The following is a 21,808-nucleotide window of genomic DNA, read 5'->3' as shown; positions in this document are numbered from 1 at the left end:
TATAAAGGCATTGAGTTGTTTTTTTTTTAAATCTTATTACCTTCCTAATTGGGATTATTTGATTTGATATTTTAATTAGTTTGCATTTGCTAAGCAAATACGTGCTATGTGCACATGACACTCAAACAATAAAGACTTGAAAACTCTAGTCCTTCTGATCAAGAGTTCCAGAGCAGATGCATTTGTGGAGGCAGGGACAAGAAGAGGGCGAAGATGACGGCCCTGTGCAGAGATGGGGCTCTGTATCACCCCGAGCAGCTCTGGCCTCACGTTTTATTTACAGCCAATTCTCATTTTTCACAGTAGGCACGTTCCATACGGCCAGAAACAGTAGCACACTAAGGAAAAAATTGTGAGATGTTTGGGTTCTGTTTGGCTTTAAAAAAAATTTGGCATGGGAGAATTCAAAATAGCAACCAGCCATTTCTTAAAGGACATTCTGCTAGAGTTTGGTTAAAACACATATGTTATTATTTAAGGTCTTTTGATTTTTCCAAATGGTGGTTAAGTTTCATGCAGAAACTATGCTTGGTTTTTTTGTTTTGTTTTGGTGTTCAATCCTGGACTAGGTCCTAGAGTTGCAAAGACAAAGTTCAGGGCTTGCAGTTTGTTCATTTGTGAATGGCCAATATACATGTATCTCAGCAGTGCACCAGCCTGCACTCTGCCTATAGGTGATTCTGTCGCTACCATTTCAGCGGGGTGTGTGTCATTCTGCCTCATGCAGGCACAAACTTTTGGGAAGAGGAGGTTGCATGGAGATGATCTTCCCTGAATTGTTGAGAACTGGAGTGGGAAATACTATGGAGAGAAATTACTTGTGTTTTGTCTACAAAAGTGAATGGATCAAATCAGACCAACATTTGATTAGGCTGGTTATTTTCCCAGCTCTCCTCTCTTGAACTGAGAGGGTGATTTTGATACACAGAGAGCTAGAAAGGACACACAGCTTCCCTTTTCTTCTCCATTCCTTCATACACCTTGTAAGCTTGAGATGCCCTTTCATCTACTCTTTGACATTCAACTCCAGAGGGTGTGGGCGTGGCTTCCTCAGAGGGGTAAGAGTTCTAAACAGTGTATGGTAATGAATCTCTCCCAAAATATTCAGTTCGAATGTAAATAATAGAAAAGTTTATAGCAGTGCTTCTCAAATTTTAGCATGCATCAGAATCACTGGGTGAGCTTGTTAAACGCAGGTTCTTGGGCCCCAGGAGTAAAGATTCTAATTCAGAAGATCGAGTGTGGGGCCCGCGAGTCTGCATTTCTAGTGAGTGCTGGCGTGGCGCTGATCCTGCTGGTCTGGGCCACACCTCGAAGGGATTCAGGGTACAGAGAGAATTTCCTCACTACCTGGCTCCTGTTTTAATTGCCTGCTGACCTTCCAGCGCTGATCATCCCAACCATCGAAGAGCACAAGCTTCCTGAGCCAGGAGACTCATGGCGCAACGAAAACACGCACACCCTGACTGTGACTCACGTGTATACTAAAGCCTCAGGAGCAGGAATTACATAACTTTTTGTCAAGATGCCAGTGCGGTTGATAAATTAAAGGGCAAAAGGTTCTCATATCAACTTGAAAACTGTCAACTGTCTTGAAAGATAGCTGAACCAAGGAGAAAAATCCCCCATTCAGAAAGTCAGCAGTAACTTTGCAGGAAAGTACTGTGATCTTTCTGTGGAGGAATTTAAAGACATAATATGATTTCAATTAAATGCGTGTCTGTCATGCAATCCTGAGCTGATTTCTGATAAAGCCTCAGAGAAAATGAGCTTGAAACTGTGCCATGCAGTCATGACGGTTGTGTATGATAAAAAAAGAAAGCACTGGAGAAAAAAGTCTCATTTGAGATAAATACATTGGAAGATGATCCAGAAATTGGCAAAGGAAACACTCTGGAATTGTTCAGGAATTGAAGCCAGAGTCAACAGAAAACTTGATGGAAATAAAAAGATCTGTGAGAAATGTGGCAGGGGAGTAAAAGTTAACAGCTTGCTACACTCAAGAGTCTTCCTCTGTATGGTGTAATTAGGATATTATATCACTGTTCACTGTGGATTTTCAAGCCACGACTGATTGAGTTTTATGTTTTTCAAGTCACAGCCCTTTTGGTTATTTGTGATTTAAAAACCTCTGAGTATGTGTATTTTGCTTTCACACTTAGTCCTTTGGGACTGAAGCAGTATTTTACACACGCTATTAATTTCCACGTCTCCCGTGCTGTCGAACTCAGAAATGAAACTGGGTACCACAGTTAGAAAATGACAAGTCCTTAAGGCAAGACAATGGTAACAACTATAATAAAAACCATACTAGCTAACATTTGAGAGTTCTTACATGCCAGACCCAGTTTTATGGATTTTAAGTGTATTGGTTCATTTAATCCTCACAAACAACTCTGTAAGAAAGGTACTATTATTATCTCTATCAGGCACGTGAGGCACAACAAGGTTAAGTAACTTGCTCAAGATGAATCTGTTAGTAGAAGAGTTAGAACCTGAGATTCCATAGTTCAGCAAGAACAATGCTATAGTATTTGGAGCCAGCAACCCAAGCACAACAAACATCAAAATGACTACTGCCCCATAGCTTTTTAGTAATTAACCAACATACACCCCCAAGGGAGTATACAAAACTTCTCGTATCTCAACTGGAAGGTTTTTGAGAATGGAAACAAATCTTTAAGAAGTTCTGCACTAAATTCATGACAGCCTTCTCAAAGCAGAGGAAACTAGCTGCAAATGTTGAGGTGAAGACTCACTACGTAAAACCATGCCACCAGATACCACTGTAGGTCACTAGCTTCCTGTGCAGAAGGATCACCCAGACTGGTCAGAGGAGAGAAACTGGAGATTGAGTTGATGTTTGTAGCCATTTTAGGAATGAATTCTTCAAATCCATATAGGAAAGTGGTCAGTTATAAATAATAAATTTAAAAGGAATAAATAAGTCCTCTATACTTTTCTGTACCACATGATCTTGGTTTAAAGACCATTTATTCGTTTTGACATGTAAGTAAAGTGAAATAGCATAAATGACCAGGGTAAGTTACCTCATTCCATTACCACGCCTTGACATTATTCTCTCTGCACAGTCCCTCAAATCCATCATGCTTTTTCATTCCCAATCATATGTTTTTTTATAGGCTACCAAAATGGATAATTCCAACATAGTTTTATCTACCATTGATCTCTCATCTCAAAAATTCTGCTATCTCTGTCACCTCCCTGACATTTGTATGCCCTCCCTCCCATCAGCTTCCTCTGGGCTGGGCAGGAGTCCATCTCCCGCCCTGGGTTTGATCAGTTTAGTGCCTCACTTCTGAGTAGTCATTCCAAGTTGATTTTCCTGTGACTAGGATGAAGTTCTGACATAGCCTGTTGGCTCAATTGTCCTTAACAAATGAGACTTAGTGGAAATTCACTTTTTTAGAACTTAGGACTCATTTGGCTTTCCTTATATAAGAGACGGCAGAAAATGTGACCCAATTGTTTTGGCTTTTGAGGTACAAAATGCTTGGGTTCCCAGCAAAAACCAATCTCCCTGTATTGTCCCTGTCAAATAAAAAGTTCTGAGAGACATTTCTTTCTAGCAAATGACAACTATGTGGCCAGCTTCCTTTAGATGCAGCAAGAACAATGCTTTTAATTCTGTCTCCAAGATCATCGAATAAGCAGAGGGAACAAGAAAATGAAATTTTCGATATTATGGAAATGAAATGTTCAAATGACACAAATGACAATAGGCAATTTTCACATCACTCAATAAACTGAGGATCTATTCAGCCCTTATTTATGCCAGGAGTTATTTTGAGTTTAAAAATCAACTTTAAAAAAATGTAAAGGAATAAGATTCTCACCCTTGGTTTCACGGGAGAGAATCTGCCTCACTCAAAAACTTCCAAGGGAAGAGACTGACTATTTTGATGGGAAAAGGATCCTAAACCCATAGGGATTCCCTGCTGAGGAGTGAGAACACTGTTTTCTTTCGCCCGCAACAAAATAAACTCTTGCAGAAGTAGTGCGAAAGCATTGGGATGATGCAGCCTCCTTTTAAAAGAAACAACTTTCTTTTTAACGTATCCCCTTGGGTACTGGGAAGGAAAATCTTTTTGCCTCTTAGCTGCTGATTCAGGAACCTGAGAATTGGGTCAAAATGAAAAAAACAGCAGCAACAACAAAAAAAACCCCCACAGCTCTGCCTTTAGTTTGCTTAAGAAAGAAAGTGTCTTTAAAAATTATATATTCTTTTCTTTTTAAAAAGGAGACATAACGCTTGGATCACAGGTAGACGAAGTGCTAATGGACGTGCTTTAGTTTATGACTTTGGTGATGTTTTCCATGTTAGTTGCAGTTTCAATCAGTATTTGTAGACTGACAGTGCCTAATAACCTCCCCTTTTCAAAAATTTCTTCTGCTGAATTTTTTTTTTGTCTGTCTCTTCCTTTTTGGGTTTTTCTTTATTATCTCTACTCTTCCTGGCTAGGGAGGACATTAATGATTTTCTGGAATTTCAGTTTTTCGAGAAAAATGCAGTATTTCAAATCATTTGGTCATTTAAAATATCTGATTTTGCACATGACTTAGTAATACACTGATGACATGACTCTCCATGTTTGGACGTTATTTTCTCTGTCTTTTTAGAGGTGGGGAACTTTAGTGCTGGGGAAGATGGGGCTTTTCTAGTTAAACCTGGTTAAACCTTTCTTAGTTCTTGTTTCTCCCCTTTATGTTCAAATATGTTACAACAGGAAAAAATTCCTTTCTTACTGCTGCCTGCATTTGTAGTTTCAGCTACAATTTACTTCAATAGTCTTTTGGATAAGAAAAGATCCTCCAGAAATCGGACTTCTATGAAAGCATTTACAGCAGAATATGCATTTTCAAGGTGAGATACCACACAAATTTTAAGACCTGTGTCTCTCTTAGAAATAGTTAATTAAGCAGTTTCAAGGATGAATAACATATATCTACCCGAGAGTGTATTCCTTCCATTTCTTGAACTAATTTTCCCCACCTAGAGAGAGCAGTCCTGTGTTGTTTGTACGTGGAGGATTTGATAAGAGATACACCAAAATCTCCTTGGCAAACAATGACTGTGTTCAAATAGAGAAAGTACTAAAAACAAATGACCTAGTTTTTTTCCCTTTGGGCCAAGTGTATGCGTCACAATTTACAAACACGAATTAATTTTTGTCGTTGTGGTCACTTGTTTTTAGACTATGCCGTTTATGTGTATTTGGTGGAAGGCACATGTTTCCAGATTCTGTCTTATGAAAGAAACAGACTTGGGGACGAGGACGAGGCTCGCACGCTGTGACTGTCCCTGTCTGCCGCACCAGGGGGTTGTGATGGTGCCTTATTCTCATTTGAACCTCAGAAGGAAGGAGACTTCTCACTCAAAAAATATCTAGACTTCTTGCTCCTTTGCTTTCTGCTAAAAAACAGACACACACACACTTTGAAATAGGTGAATAGCTGACTGAGCCTCACATATATAGTCCTAAGACATAGCAAGCTGTTGCCATGGGAGGCTTGGCATATTCTTGGGGATTATGAAAAGCATGTCATGAACAGGTATTTCCCCCAAATGATATGAATTTAGTTCAGCCTGAAGACTAAAATTTGAGTGTGTGGTGCTCAATAAAAACTTGATTGATTGGATGGAATTCTACCTTTCAAGTGTTCTATAGTTTTTTCCTAGGAAATTCACTCTTGCATAACTACAAATACCTAAGTTCTGTTAGGTTAAAAATATATTGATTGGGAGAACCAGGTGTTAGTCATGCCATAAAGATAAGCTTCTTTCCTGCACTTTGAGAATGCCTAATGTATGTGAGAGAGCCACCCTCACTCCTCCATATCCAGAAGAAAACTTCCTATTAATTTCTCTACTCCCCTGCACTCGCATTCACATTCTCCCAGGGAATCAGCTGCATAGTGGCTAAGCCAGGTCCCTAGATACCCGCTTATAGACTTTCTTAAAGGTTTCTAGGCAATAAGGGAGCTGCAAGACAGAGCTGGGCTGGCTTGTTGGTGGCTGGGAGGCAGCCGGTGTGAGGTGACTGGCAGAGTACACAGGCATGTCTGCCCCTAAAATATCCTGTGAAAGAAAACAGCCGCCAATGATAACTGATGTGACTAAGGGCAATGAATAGAGTAACAGATCGGTTGGGAAAGCCGTGTACAGAGAACTAGGGACCACAGGGCAAGGGGTCAGCAGTAACCTTGTAAGAGATCACTTGCAGTGTCACGCCCTGGGGAATTTTTAAAAGCTTTATGCTTTTTTGGGACTCTGGGGTAACCCCTTGGAAGTAAGCAGAGCAGCTTTTATTATTCTCACTTGATGGATAAGGTTAAATGACTTCTACAATTTAATAGTGAACTCAGAAAAGTCCTGAATTTATCTATTTCAGGAAGATAACAGGTTTAGTGTGATTTCATAATGGATGAGACGCTCCCTTTACGCTAACAGTCAAAGAGTAGGCCGGAGGCATGACATATGGGTGTGAGACTCCGACAAGAGAGATGCGAGAGAATCTATTCAGTAATTTACAGAACTTCTTGACTGAGCACTGCTCTCAGGTTGGTGGGCTGATTATTTAGTGACTAAAGTGCCATTTCCTGGTCTACTTTGTACAGATAGTAATGTTCTCAGGGTTTTCACACTTAAGGGGAAATGGAACCCCCAGATTTGAGTCTCCTCTACTGAGATATTCTGTCAATGGTTTCTGCATGTTTTAAACTTGGCAGGTGTCAAGTTCCCTAATGAACTGCCAAGGGCATTTCCAGTTACAGACAACCATCCCTTTGGAATGGGTGAGCCAGTTTCTTTAAGAGCAATCTTCCTAAGGAAATAAATCAAGATAATTAAGAGCACCCGGTGGTACAGAGGAGAGAGGATGGGCTTCTGTGTGAGATGGCTCTGGGTTTGAATCCCACCTCTAACTATCCACAGTGTGGAGGACACATGCCTTCACTGAGCCTCAGTTTACCCAGTTAATAATGGGGCTAATATCCATCCTTCGCTGGGGTCTTGTGAGGATTAAATGAAATGAGATTACTTTATTAAAATTAGTTGACATTAAAAAGAAACCTCATCAAGGTAAACCCATTCTGCACCGGAGGCAGGATTCTGTCTTAGATAGCAGATGCCATGGTTTTAAAAAGATGGATCCTAATGCCTTTCTGGGTATATTCACACTACAAAAATTATTAACACTGTGGATCCATTGGAAGCCAAATTAAACTGCTTTCCCATGCCATGCCACTGTCACGCAGGGTGCACGCTCTGGGCAGATTTCACGGATTTTTGTCATTGGGTTGGCAGAGCTGTCAAATGCCAGTTCTGAAAGATGAGGCTGTCTACAGATGCTTGCATAACACAGTTAAGCAGAGACACAAAAATGAAAATATCCCTTGGCCATTCTTTGTGTGTTAGATAACTTCTGTTTGTGCTTTCAAATGCGCTCTCTACCCTGCTGCTACTGCCCTGGGCCAATTGCTCTGCACATCTCTGTCGGGGCTTCCTTGCCCTCTGGTTTCTGGTTGAGCTTGGTTAATGCAGGGGCCATCAGCAGAGACTGGGAGATGAGTGAACTAGGGACATTTAAACTTTTTTTTTTTAAGTCATGCAGACATAGAACATGATAATAGTTGTATGAATCACTAGAGTAAATGCACAGCTACTGACAGTGGAGACGACTGGCCCCAGACCAGCCTGGCACCAGAATGCTGAGGGGATTAATACCTCCGCTCACCTGTAATCCATTAGTGATGCACTGGCGCCCTGCAGAGCACTGCCTCGAACACCTAGTATGTGTGTTCAGTGAACTTCCCATAGATGTTAATAAATTATTGATTAGTCATAAAAACTCATGATTTATTGTATGATTCTTAATTTGGCTATGAATTAATTATTCCTAGCTCTTTACTATAGCATATAACCACTACTTCCCATAATCACATAGAAGATATGCTTTGCTTAATGCAAAACTCAGCTGTAAAAGTAAATATGGTTACACATGTAAACACTAACACCATGCTCACTATTTGCAGGTATTATGTCCTTAAAAAAATTAAAAACAAATCATGCAGCGCTTACCGGATCCCTTTTCACGAGCTCTCCATTGGGCACGACTTCAACCAGGTGGATGATGATAATCATAGAATTCAGGATGTAAGTCAGAAACATGTTCTTGTGCAGAGTCACCCGTTGGCAGCGAAGGCTCCTGGAAGGAAAAAGTAACAGAAAGTATTAACCAGGGCCAAAATGTTGACGTACCTGGGGGACAAAACCCACGTTGGTAATATTTTTAGTATTTTCTTTAGCAAGAGACGAAAGAACATACAGAAATAAGTGAGGCTGGTCCCACCTCTAAGACTCATTACTACTTTTCTGCCTGAGTTTTAAAAAGTTTTTCAGTCATGGTAGCTCACAGTTTTTAGTCTTAAGGGTAACTTCCTACAAAAACTAAGAGTGAGTGATAAAAATCACTTTTAATTACAATAAATGCTGTGAAATTAGTTAAGAGAAGGACTTTTGCAAGAGAAACCATTAGGGTTTGGAATTGTGCTTCAGAAGAAAAGTCTGTCCACTGATGTGACCAGGCAGAAATCGAGTGGCAAATGGGATAACAGAGCCTGAAGTCAGGACCAAGACTGCCTGACAAAGCACTGAATCCCTGTCCTTTGCTCATCACATACACAGACTTCATTGTCTCCTTTCACCCTTTCTCTTTCACCATTTGTTTTCATATCTTATTTTTTGTATTCCAACAGGAATCAACTCTGTGGTTCCTCCTTTCCATGTCCTCCTGATGGTGGAGCTCAGACACAGGCAGAGAATTCCGAATGGGCTCAGACTGATCTAGTGCTGAGGCACAGTGTGGTTTGGATCTGGGACCCATCCAAGTGTGCTGCCTCTTGGCACAGCCATTTCCCACCTCGGGGGTACGAAACAGTTGGCTGGATTTTCCCTTCCTTTCCCCTCTACTTCATAAATGTGTACATATGTATTTGTGTGAATGTTCACCTAAACACACATTAGTTTAAATATCCTATGTCCCTTTTTTATGCAAATGGAGAGAGCCTGCAGGATAACGAAATTGGAATGATTATCCTAGATGAAAATAAATCTTGTGTTTGACCATATTTGATTGATCCAGTCAAAAAATGTTTAGCAACAAGTGAGAACTTTAACATTAACTTTCAGTTAATGAGGTCAATGATTGAGCATAGTAACTATTTCTAAAAAATCTCCACGGAATAAAGCTAGAATCCCAGGCATTTTGACAAGGAAATTCTGGGGAGAAATGAAATATGAAAATTCTTTCCTATGTTTTCAAATCAAAAGAAAATGAGTTGTCAATTATCTGTAGTAAAAAGTAAATCCAGGCAATGAAGGCATCTGTTAGGGCATATTTTGATTATGGTAGCTACATTTCTCAACTTTTCAGGGAGCACAAGCATTAGCAAACAGCTAATGCAGAATATTTTAAAATTTTCAACCTGCTGAGCAGGGGCAGCGTGCAGGAGGCAGACAGTGGGAAAGACGGGGTTTAGAGAAGAACTTTCTCTCTTTCTCACACACAGTACCATGTGCTACTTGATGTAGCGCCAGAAAATTCTGTTAAATAAACTGAACATAATTGGTTTTATAAGAACACTGTAAAAGTTGGAGGAACATTTAAGGCTTTAAAAAGAAAAAAATTATTTATGTGAAATAAATAGCCCATTTGTACGGCATAAACTCTTCCATAAAGCAACTGCTAAACCTGTGACCTGCCATTTTTCACAGTCATAATAGCACTTTATAATTCTTCTCACTGGGAGGCAAATATCCATGGTCTCATTATGGGATTCAGCCTGGCTTAAACCAACGACAGTTGATATTACGCAGGACTAAGGGGTAGGGACAGATGCATCACTCCGTGCTGTTATTCTCATGCCTGATTCTCTTTGGATTGGGTGCAGGTCAATAATCTGTCGATGGACATTAGCTTACAGGGTTGGCTAATGTCCAGTCTTTTGTGTAAACCACAACCACCCTGAGTAAAACATACTTCCTCCACCTCCACCTGGTTCTAGGGCCCTTGTAACCCTCTTTCATCCTTCTTCTTAACACTTACTGCCTCCTGACAGATCCCACATTTGTTTGTCGCCTGTTATTTTCTCCTTTTCTCTCACTAGAATGGAAGTGCTAAGGCAATTTGTTCTGTGTACCTAGAACGGCGTCTGACACAGCGACAGGCTTGATGCTCTTTTCTGCATTAAAAATCTTTATATAATAGCAATTTTCTTCTTTGAGCCGTGACCACTAAATAGTTTTCCAGTACATCAGGGAACTACATTAAGTGCTAGACGATCTCATATCTTGCATTTTGCATCATACTGAACATTTGCCAGATTCTTAAAATAGCTATTAACTAATATTTGACATTATCCTGTTGTTCGACATTAGTTAAAACCTATATACAGTACTGTATTATGTAATCAATGAGAAAATAATGGTTGAAAGCTAGATAAAGTGTTAGGATCCAAAGGAAGAATATGATACTATATGAGTTTCTGTTTCTTGAAGGCTTCAATATAATTTCTGCTTATTGAGTTTTAAAATTTTTGTTACACTTACTTGATAACATTTACACTAAGCTTTTTGAAGGGAGTTAAAGGTACTTTAAATTTATCAAACTTCTTTCAATAATCCAACACATATTACGTGTGTACGCACTATGATTCCAACCTTCTTGTAGATGCTAGGGACAAATGGGGGAACAAATAAACAGCTTCTGCCTTCAGGGACCTTATATATTACATCATTATTCACTCCTGTGATAAATGTTCTGAAAGAGAGGTATAAGATGCTCAAGAGGATTGACTGAACTTAACATAAGTAATTATGTGTTTAATTATTCTCAATACAAATCTCCTATCCTGTTGCTTAAATGAACAAGAGAGGCGGACATTTTCCTGTCAGACCGGAAATGTCTTAAGTAGAAATAGCACGAACCTGATGTTAGCTATAATTTATTCCTCTTGATAAATAACAAGTATTTAGATGGATAGGACACTGCTTACTGTAAGTGACAGGGAACTATGTAATTACTATAGGTTCTCTAAGAGTGGGAGGATAAGACAACATAATCTACTCCTGTCTTGGCCCAATCAAGGTGTCATTCACATGTGAGGAAGAGAGAATGACTTACTTTCATATGAGTCTCAAGATGTCATATTTTAAAGCTAAATGTCATTTTCATGAGTTTAGTTTATCTGGTGTAAATTTTTCACATTAAAACTTTTTTGTTTCAAGTTATTGGTATCCTGTGTATATATATGTGGGCTTTTGAGGATCTTGAAGTTGTATGAGAAGGTATTTAATATTTGCCTTGAGTTTTGTAGATTGTATAAATCAGTTTAATATCATAGGACAAGGAACAATTTTAACTAAGTTTTCCTTCACTTAGGTATCCTACCTTGCTCATGATGGACAAGAGAAGGGAGGGAAGGAGAGGGAATGTGAAATGGACTGCATTGAGAGTCCTAGAAAATTTCAAAACACAACATACTATACATCTTTCCTACTTGACAAGGCACTTAATACCTTTGGATTTAGCACAAAATCTTTATCCTTAAGGAACTCCCTTTCAATCATAATTGTTGCTTCTTTTTCTAACACTACTGTTCTATGAGTGAGTACGTGCCAAGAGATGACCAACAGTTATCTCTGGTGTCCTGTCATGTCAGGGGTGGGCTGGGAGAAAGGAGGCTATTTTGATGCCATGGATTTAATGGTTTCTCTGGAGGAACAGGAAGGCAGCCAGAGATGTTTAACAGGATACAAGATAGAGAGTTATCTATCCATCCACTATATAGCTGTCACATAGCATAGGGAATACTGAGTGAGTAGGAATCAATATTCCTTTCGCAGGCCTGGAGGAAACCCTCCTTTTTTGCCAGCATAGTCAATGTAACGTAATGCAGACAATGTAATGCAATGAAGATACTCCTCCTCTTTCAACATAGATCTCTATTAACTTTCAGGCAAAGTAATTGATATTCCCAACATACAACAATCAGCAAGGCATGGGTACCAAACAGTCAAAATGTATGTTAGTGGCTGTTCTATTACTGGACCTTTCTTAAGAGGAAGCAGTGAGATGTTTCAGTATTTAGAATTATTCCACAGAAATGTAAATTGATAAATTATAAATGGAACTGATGGGATAAGTGAATTTATCACAAATTTGCTTAAAATGGTCAGGAAACAAACACAAATGTCCAGAAAGGCAGTTTTCTCTAAGGGTATTTTTGACTCTCTTACTGATGTCTGGTATTGGCATCTACCAGTGAGAGTCTTGGCGAACTCATTTGGTGTTTCTGTTGAATTCTTCTGTATGGTATTTTTTCCCTGCAAAGGCCTAAACCAAATATCATCCTAATGAGGCTGTCGTCAACCTTTAACTGGTGGACCAGAAGTAACCTGCATATCATCCTGAACATTATTATAACTTTATCACTTTTATATAGTTAAGGTCTTTAGTACTGCCTTTTCTAGCACTTAAATCACTGAAAAAAATGTTCCTCTATCTTGAAGAGGGCATAGAAGTTCAACTTTCTTCTTTTAAAATAACAAAGACTTCATATACATTTGTACATTCATTTTCCGATAGCACAGGGAGCTTGTTTATTTGTTTCAGGGTTACATAGTCCTGCTTTTTATCTTTTCCTGTATGCTCAGAATAAAATCACATTAAGATTAGAGGCATGCCTTAATGATCTCATTCCGAGTAATATCCCAGGATGTTTAGCAAAGTGTTGGCAGTTCCATAGCCTCCCATATATTCAGTAACTTCAAATTCCTCTGCAGGCCTTCATGGCCTGCTGGTTTGGGAAGGACACCTGCAGGGTTATTCCTTTTTATAAACCCTATAAGGCACATTTTAGGAGTTTAGAGTGAGATTTCAATGAGATGATTATGAATGGGGCGTTAGGTCTCAGAAGTGGAGCTGGGTATAACTTCTCATTTCATTAAAGTTTTATGAAATTGATTATTTGGATTTTTGAAAATAACTCAATCCTGGGCATGCAGAATTAAGCAACAGAGTGATGATTATTTTTTGCTCAGGGTTCAGAGAGATGATGCCGTTTAAGTGCATAAATGAAAACCTCCCACTATAACGTGCAGTAAATATCACAAGGGTGATGGTGAGTGTTTGAAAAAAATCTGGGAAGATATTTCTAATTAAAAGATACAATTCAGTCATAGATCAGAGTTACCTTTTATGTTCACAGTCACTTTTAATATTTCTGAAATCCAAATGTAAGAAAAAAATTTGAAGAATCAGAAATATACCTTAATTGTAAGAAAAACAGATGGCCTTGGTATTTTCAGTTTGGGCAGATTTAAGGTAAGATTAAGAACAGGTATAAAAATCAGGCATGACTTCTTTTGGATCTGAGTATTTAGCATCTCAGCATGTGTTTTCTTCGTACCCTAGTCATCTCTTACTGTGTGCGCCCTGAGAACCAGCTATTTCAGTTTCTGTCTTTCCATGGCTATATTCAGATTAGACCTCAGTGAGACTTGGTTTTCCTTCCAAGACTTAAGTTGCTGTTTGGTAGGTTCTTGAAACTAAGAGACAGGAGGGCAAAAATAAAATCAGTGCTTCCTAGACAATCTTCCTCCGCATTCTCTCAAAGATTTTACCAGATTAGTTTTGTTTCGGGACTAACTGGAATTGAGAAATACTTTATTTCGCTTATGGGCTACAGTTTTAAATACCCGTCTTCAGTAGCTTAATAGAGAAATGATGATTGCAAGAGCATCCTTATTTCCCTAGATGATTTGGCTCTCATACCTCATCACTTACTTAAGTGACTGGAGAAATAAAGAGCTAAGATATGCTCCCCTGACATTTTTTTTATCTTTAAAGTCCTGCATGGATTTATTAGTTGTACAATTATAAATTTGGGAAGTTTCCTTTCCATTTTCTTATGGTTATATTAAAAAACGTTGAAAGAATAGACTTCCAGTGATAGATGTTTTAATCAGAGTTGTATGAGAGCCATGATGGTATATTTATGCACTGTGGTCAAGTGCAGTGGAAAAATGAACAGACGTTCAAAGATTAATTATGCTAGGTGTTTGCTGTATTCTGATCATTACAATTGAAAAAATTATTCTAATTCTAATAATTAATCCCTTATGTCTTATTGCTTTATCAGTCTTTCTCCTGTGAACCATATATGGAAGGAGCTCATTCTTTGCTTACTTACATTATTCTTTGCTATTCAGCTAACCAAAGAATTGCTATTCAATTATAATGCTTAGTCAACATAAGAATTTTGATGATAAAAGATATAGATATAAAACAATGTATAATTACGATGTAAGATATAGACAAAAATTAGAAACAGGATCAAGGAGAAAAATTATAGTTGTGTTACAGGTATGTTTACAGGTGATTCTCCCCTTGGTTTAATTTTCTCTAGTATTATCATTGTAATATTTTAAGAAAAATCAAATTAAAATTCTGTTATTCTACATATGAATCACTATACATTTATTTACATGTCACATCTTTTAAGTGTGGAAAATTATTTATAGTCTGTACTATGAGTTTTCCTTCATCATTTGTATAATATCACTAAAAAAAGTATTGCAGGAGGAAATACCATGGTAGTGTAGAAGTTAGAATTCTCATGACAGGGTAATGTAGTACCTCCTGACTTTGATTTAAAGAAATGACACTGAACTTAGGACATGTGTTTAGGACCAAATTTAGCATATCTTACTATCACACATACATTGGGAAGTCATTCCTCAAACTACAGAATCAATGTTTTAAATTCTCCATCATTGTAAAATCAGTATCTATATCAACTTAATCATTTTGCAATGGATTATGCAATCATTTGCATAGATGCAGCCTCAGAACAGAAACCCCCACTGGAATTTTATTCCTTATAGTTCTTAGAAGATCATTTCAGTTAACAATGGTAGGTTTGCAAGGGCAAAAAACTGACACTTGACAACAGGCCATCTTCTTCCAGAGATTCTCCTTGACTCTGGCTGAGTGAGTCGAGGCCAGAAGAGACTTCCTTCTCCTACTGAACACTGTCATGGCCCCACCTCTCTTCTGGCCCAATCCACTTACAATACAGCTCACGATTAAGCAGGGTGCATGTGAACTTGTGGCCACAGCCTTATTTTAGAGTGAGGGCAAAAGAAGAAGGAGGGTTTTTTCCCCAATACTTCATGGAAACTTAGCCATCATAAGTAGAGCTTTACCATATTAATGCAGGCTATGTATGGGCTCACAGGATTATTTCATTTGGGGAAAGAGGCAGATTGCCTTTGAAATGTATATGATCCCATCCTATTTTCCTCAAAAATAGGGTTAAAAGGTGTTACTTTAATTAATTTCATTTTTCTTGCTACTTCATGACTCCCAATGTTACATGTCTTGTAATTTGCAGACATCCCCTTGCCCAGAACACTTGCAGAGTTTACCATTTATTTTAGTACCTAAGAAAATTAAAAGCAGATGCTACAAGTGCACTTACCTGAAAAACATGAAAATCGCCAGGGAAATCGCCAAGACGAAAATCGACATAGAATGACCCACAATAGCCAAGTAGTACAGAATGAACGCGTTCTGGAACAACAAGAAGCAAACAGTTACAAAAACAAATAGATGAATAAATGATTACAGAAGATGGAAAACAGTTTCTATTTTTAAATAGTATAAATCAACGACTGTTTTCCTCCTTTAAAAAAAAAACTACTAAAATAACAAATATTTAGAGAATTAAATTATATCGAATTATAAATTAGATTAACAGATTAACTGTTATAAGAATATCAGTTAAGAATATGCATGACATGGTGGGAAGAATATAAGACTGAATTCATCAGAGCTGTTCTTTACTCAGAGTATTATCATTAAGTCTTTATGTGGCCCCTCCTAGGTCACTTACTTCACTTTTCTAGACAACAGTAATCCTCCCCTGTAAAATCATCTGGTTGGGTTAGAGGATTTTTAAAGCAATTATATGCTGCTTGTAAGGAACATCATTTAATACAGGGGTATAGAAATACTGGATGTGAAAAGACGAGAAAAGATGGACCAGTAAACATCAACCAAGAAAGCTGGTTCAGATGTTGACTCAGGAGGATACAGCAATTCTAAAATTCTATGCACCTAATAATGTAAATTCAAACTACACAGAGCATAAAGCAAAAACTGACAGCCCCTAGTAATCAAAAGAATGAACACAGAGATGACAAATCAAACTACTGAAGATTTGAACAACATGATCAATAAAATTTTACTAATTTACATATAATAAACATTGCACACAGCATCTGCAGAATACCCAAAATTTTCAAATGCACAAGAAATATTTATCCAAATTGACATACACTAGTCAGTAAAGCAAATCTCAACATATTTCAAATAATTAAAATCTTAAAGAGCATCTTCACTGACCATAATAGTCCAGAAATAATTCATAAAAAGATAACTTAAGAAACATCCTCATACTGCTGAAAACTAAACACTATATTTCTAAATGACCATTGGATCAAAGAAGAACTCACAATGACATACTAAAACTTTTTGGGTATAGATGAAGCTGTACATAGAAGTTCAAAGACTAAAATGAACATATGAGAAAAGAAGATTGAAAAATCAATGACCTAAATTTTCATCTGAAGAAAATTAAAGAATGTAAAAGAAAGGAAACAGAAATTATAAAGAGAACTTGAATACATGTTGAGTGGATCAAAGACAAAGCTGAGTCCATTCTGATTTGTTACTACTTCTGTCTTACTGGCTGTTAAATATTCTTAATATTATCTCTGCTTTGAAACATTTAAGCCAATGGGGCTGGGAGGGGAGCAGATACTCTTCTCTTCAGAGGCATCAGAAATGTGAAAAGATCACTTCCACTATAATCTAAACAGCCACACCTGTACCAATGAGCCGATGAGAAGCCCCATTCTAAGGGTTCCTTCAAGGGCTGACTGTAAAACTGTCATAGACATTTCAGGACAGAGAAGGGGGCTGGAGGCTTGTGGAGAAATCTGTAGTTTTGGGACTTTTCCAGAAGAAAGATGTTAAGGCAGTTCCTGAAAATGCTGCCTAATGTCTGGCATCGGGGAGAATCACATCACCTGCTCCATGGACACTGTTGCCCTTGCCATAAACGAACGGCCTGATTCCACAGGCTCATGGAACTCTGAGTGCCAACCAAGAAGTAAAACATCGTTTTCCCCGATGCAATGTCATAGAGTCCTCAGAATTTATAGGTCATTATCTGATTTCCTTCTATAAAATAGATTGGCTTCTTGGTAGCAGGCGTTTTAAAATTATGCATATGTTTCCATGTATAAGTAATGGCATTTTCACCCAACACTGAAATTTGAACTAGAACCTACCTGCAGCTTCTCAGGGGTGAAAGCGTTGCACATGGAGTAGTTGGACCAGGTTATGTTGCTCTCAGGGTCTTTGTACCAAATCCCGTCCTTACCGCAGTATTTTGTAACTCTTTCTGTTAATGAAACAGAATAAAATCTCAAAACCGCAAGAAGGAAAAACCGTAATTTAAAGCCTAAAAGCCATTCCAAAGTGTATCAGCTCACAATTCCAAAGGTATCAGGGTTGAGAATCATTGTCCTAAACCGTATGTCGGCCACCTTGGCTGTGTCCCATTACTGCTGATCATTTGACTCTAAGGGCAGGACTTAGGACAAAGATTTGCTTTTTATACTCTAGCATATTCCTTCAGACTATCAGCTTCTTTTGACTTTCAATACTATTATTCACTGTTTCATTACCAACCTGTCTTTTACCAAGCACTTTGTCTAAAATGAAGTCTCTGTCATTATCAAGATACAGCTTTGGGTCAGTGGTAAAATACTAAAGAATTTAAGTTTATTGAATATAGGTAGTTTTAAGATTTGCCTTTCTTTTGAAGTGGATTTGTCCCCCAGCTGAGAGGGTTCTATCTAAAAATCAGGCTGAAAAGATGGATCTATGCCTGGAAATTGCTGTTTTGCTGACCAAAACCTTGCCTTTTAGTCGATAATGACAGCCACTTTGGCGAGAGCCCATTGCTGCTTTGGACCTGGCCTTGTAGCCTCAGTCGCAGAATAGCTCTTTGTGCCAATCAAGTTAACCTCTAATGTAGTTGTCAGATTCAGGTTAATGAAGCATCATTTGTTGGGAAGAGTCAATAAAGACCTGGAGAATTACCAACAAATAGCATTTAGTTAGAGTTTACAGGAAGGTAGTACTGAGCAGGGCATAGCACTAAGCCCTTTCTCTCTTCACATCCCAACTTTTCCATCAGAATGAGAATTCCTAGAAGCAGCTGGCCTGCGCTGGTTTTAAAAGTGCCCCACTGTTATCCCACTTCCATTATCTCTGTCTCACTGGAGTGGAGCTTTGTATCTCCATGAAAAGCCTTTCCCACACGCCGTCTCAGGGAAAGACTAATTGCTCTGCTCTGATCAGGATTCCAGAAATGTTCTTGCCTCAATTTTATTGTATGACTGCTGTTTTCTATCTTAACTGATGTCCTCACTTTCAGTCTGTGGGAAATAACGTCTTGTCACTCACAGACCATAAGTGAGGGTAACCAGATGGACTGGTTGACCCTGAGCTGTGATAGAAAGTACGACCAAACAAGTCTTGGAAAAATCTGAGTCAAGGTTGATTTTTCTGTAATCTCTTAAGCAGGAAACAAACACTGATTTCCTCTCTTCAAAATGTTATTTCCAGTCCAGATCAGCTAATTCAAAGAAGATCCTCCCTTGTCAGGAACCTGGCATTCTCTTCTACTAACTGTATGTTCTAACTCTCCCCTCTGGAACCACTCCCTCGGAGACTCTGACGGAAGGAGGAGTGGAGGGATTGCTGTGTTCTGTTGCCCATATCTCATTAGAAGAGATAGGGAGCTTGAGGGAGAATGACCTGCGTGCTGGGCACTCTGTCCCCGCACCAGTCAACCAGGGGCTCTGGTTTCAGCATTTAGAGCCACCCGAACACTTGCAGGCTTGGGCTCACTGTGCTCTCGGGAACAAACCTCACCCGTTAACAGGGACTAACACGGTGTGTCTGCAGCGGGACCCACTTCATTTCAGGCTCTCCTTTAAAACTAAGATTCATACTCCCTTTCAAGTTTCTTAATCCCAGATTCATTTCAATGGGACAGATTGTCTATCTAGTTGCCTAGAACAGAATTTATCTGGCCCTGATACCCATGGTTCCTGGAGCTGACCAGCTGCTACCTTTTGCTCCCCTGGGACCCACCTTCCTCCGTGGGCTATATCAGTCTCATCCCACCCCGGGCTCTGCCTCTCACGGGCATAGCGACTGAGTGCACTGGCTGGGCTTCCCTGGGACCAGCCACTTTCTCATCTGAACTTCTACTGCTTACTACACTTTCACCTCGGCTGCACGATTTAGTCGGAACGTTTAAAAATCTTGAATGCCCAGGCTGCACTCCAAAAGAGTTAAATCCAAATGTCTAGGGTGGTACCAGGGATCAGGATTTTTTTTTTTAAAAGCTCCCCAGCTTCTCAGACAAGTTGAGAATCACTTATGCACTACTAGCAGCTACCTAATCCCACTCCCCAACCCCATGGGGCTCGTCTCTGGATTGAGGCTGTGACACAACCTCGTGCATGCTTCTCCTCATACCTTCCTCTGCATTGCTCCTGACCACTCACCACTGAGCGTCTTAGATTCTGGGCCTCCAAACTATTTGGACAGCTGACAATACTAAGATGTGTGACTTCAGTCTCCAGTTTCTCACTCCACGTGGCACCTGGTACTCCTGCCTAAGCACCCCAGCCCAACTCCTAACCACACGTGTGGCTAGACTGAGGGCCGACGGAACAACATGTCCTGCCTTGACAGTTCTGAAAGTACTTCAATCTGCCTAAGTTTGTACAGTGATTTAGAAATACAATTTCTCAAATGTTTTTCCGAAACTGTTGCACTTAGAGTTAGGTAACAGCTTAGGAGACTTGACTTCACTTGTGGTTTTATGTCAAATATTGTGTCAGTATAAAATGAGGTAACATATACAAAAATGATATTCAATGCAAAGTATCCCTGTTACTTTTATAACTAAAGGGAATTTGGTATCATTAATTAACATACATTTGCTGGCTGTTCATGTTGTGTAGGACAGAGCTGGGTTGGTATGATCCATTTTATTAGTATTAGTCTTATTTACTGAGCATATTTTAATAAGCTAACGTTAGAACAGAAAGTAGATGTCTAGAGTTAGCACCTTCTGCTTTGTTTTCCCTGCACATGACAGTTTTATATAATTTTCAAGGTTACATAAAATTTTCACTGTACCTGTTCTATCAGACCAGTACACACAAACTCTGGATCAAGTATTTGCATAAGCCACCAAATGTGAGACCGTTGAAAAACGTTTAAATCACACACTTAGATAAAATTGTTCATAGTTTTAGAAAAATGAATTTAAAATTTCCTTATAATGTAATAGTAAATATTTAAACTATATAGAATTTTAATTTAAAATTAATAGAATTTATGACCAAGGTGCATGAACTGGTCAGTAATGTGACTTAAACAAAAGGACAGCTTGCAATCCTTGTACAACTGGGTAATAGTTCATTTATGGAAATGCTTCAGAGCATGCTGAACTACGTAGAGTATTACTTGGTAGGTATATTTTATGTCTGATTTTCTTTTCAGAATTAGAAAAACTATGAAAGTTTCTTCATAGCAAAATATAAAATAACAAATACCTGCTGAATCAAAGTCTGGGAAATAATCTGGGCAGTACTGATGGGCGAGAACTCCAGCCGGTGTGTCATCCCAGCAGGTCCATCCATCCCAGGTACGGTTGCAAAAGGGGCCTGGCCATTTAGAAATTATATTGCAGTTGTCAAAAATGATAGACTCCTCAGCAGGATTTAACAGCACCTAGACAGTTATTCTGAGGCTCTCCCATTGGATTTGGAAATACTAAAACAACAGTAGCAACAGCAGCAGCCAAATAAAGGTATTAACTTTTCCAACTACTAAGGGAATTTTTTGTAGGATATTCTGCAGTTATTCCTCAAAAGCCGTAATTTGTCATCTGTATAGAATCTTTCCTCCAAAATCTTCCCTTTAAAATATCTCCAGAAATGCTACAAAAGAACTCATGTGAAAGTATATGCAATATCACCCCTGGATAAAAGGCTTTGGGACATATGTATCCTACTAACCATGAACCTTCAAAGGGTTGCCTTGGGTAGTTCTACTGTTAATCGAGGGGGTGATACAGTTGTTCACCATTCCTACTGGAGATGCATTTGCAACGAGTTAATGGGTTGCATGTAAAAATAGTCTTATTACTTTAGAATCACACTTTGTTACTAGCTAAAATAATGCTCAGTTTGATCACTTTTATGTATTCATCAACACTGGCTCCAAGTGGTTTCTCACTGCTTTCAAAAATTAAATCTACCCTAAAACATGAACATTTAACTCTGTAAAGATATTCAAAAGAATGAGCCTCAGGCTTTGAAGGCAGTTCTCCAAAAAAAATTTTTTTTAAATAATGATCATAGCACAAAACTTCAACCTGCCCAGATGACTAAGACCAAAGTGCAGGAGACTACACACACTTGCTTTCTCAAAGTATCAGTTTTGTGTTTCTATTGTTTTATCTGCTTCAGAGAAATGGTTTCTTCTTGGGGCAGAGTTGCATCTCTTGCCTTTTCGGGTTCTAAAAAAAAAACACTGAAACTACTGTAGACAGAAGAATGACATGT

General features: G+C 38.7%; 1 protein-coding gene across 1 annotated transcript in view; it reads right to left on the bottom strand.

The window, feature by feature from the left end:
* Nucleotides 1-21,808, bottom strand: part of CALCR (calcitonin receptor) — an 86,185-nt gene that overhangs the window by 6,308 nt on the left and 58,069 nt on the right. The window contains exons 5-8 of the mRNA XM_032483997.1: nucleotides 20,795-20,905; nucleotides 17,441-17,553; nucleotides 15,565-15,656; nucleotides 8,102-8,228 (exon numbers count right to left, since the gene is read on the bottom strand). Coding sequence (XP_032339888.1) covers nucleotides 8,102-8,228; nucleotides 15,565-15,656; nucleotides 17,441-17,553; nucleotides 20,795-20,905 — 443 coding nt within the window. The remainder of the gene's footprint in view (nucleotides 1-8,101; nucleotides 8,229-15,564; nucleotides 15,657-17,440; nucleotides 17,554-20,794; nucleotides 20,906-21,808) is intronic.

Source organism: Camelus ferus, chromosome 7 (genome assembly GCF_009834535.1).
Source record: "Camelus ferus isolate YT-003-E chromosome 7, BCGSAC_Cfer_1.0, whole genome shotgun sequence".
Classification (NCBI taxonomy): Eukaryota; Metazoa; Chordata; class Mammalia; order Artiodactyla; family Camelidae; genus Camelus; species Camelus ferus.
Note: the sequence above shows the minus strand (reverse complement) of the source record. Positions and strands in the feature narration are given on the sequence as shown.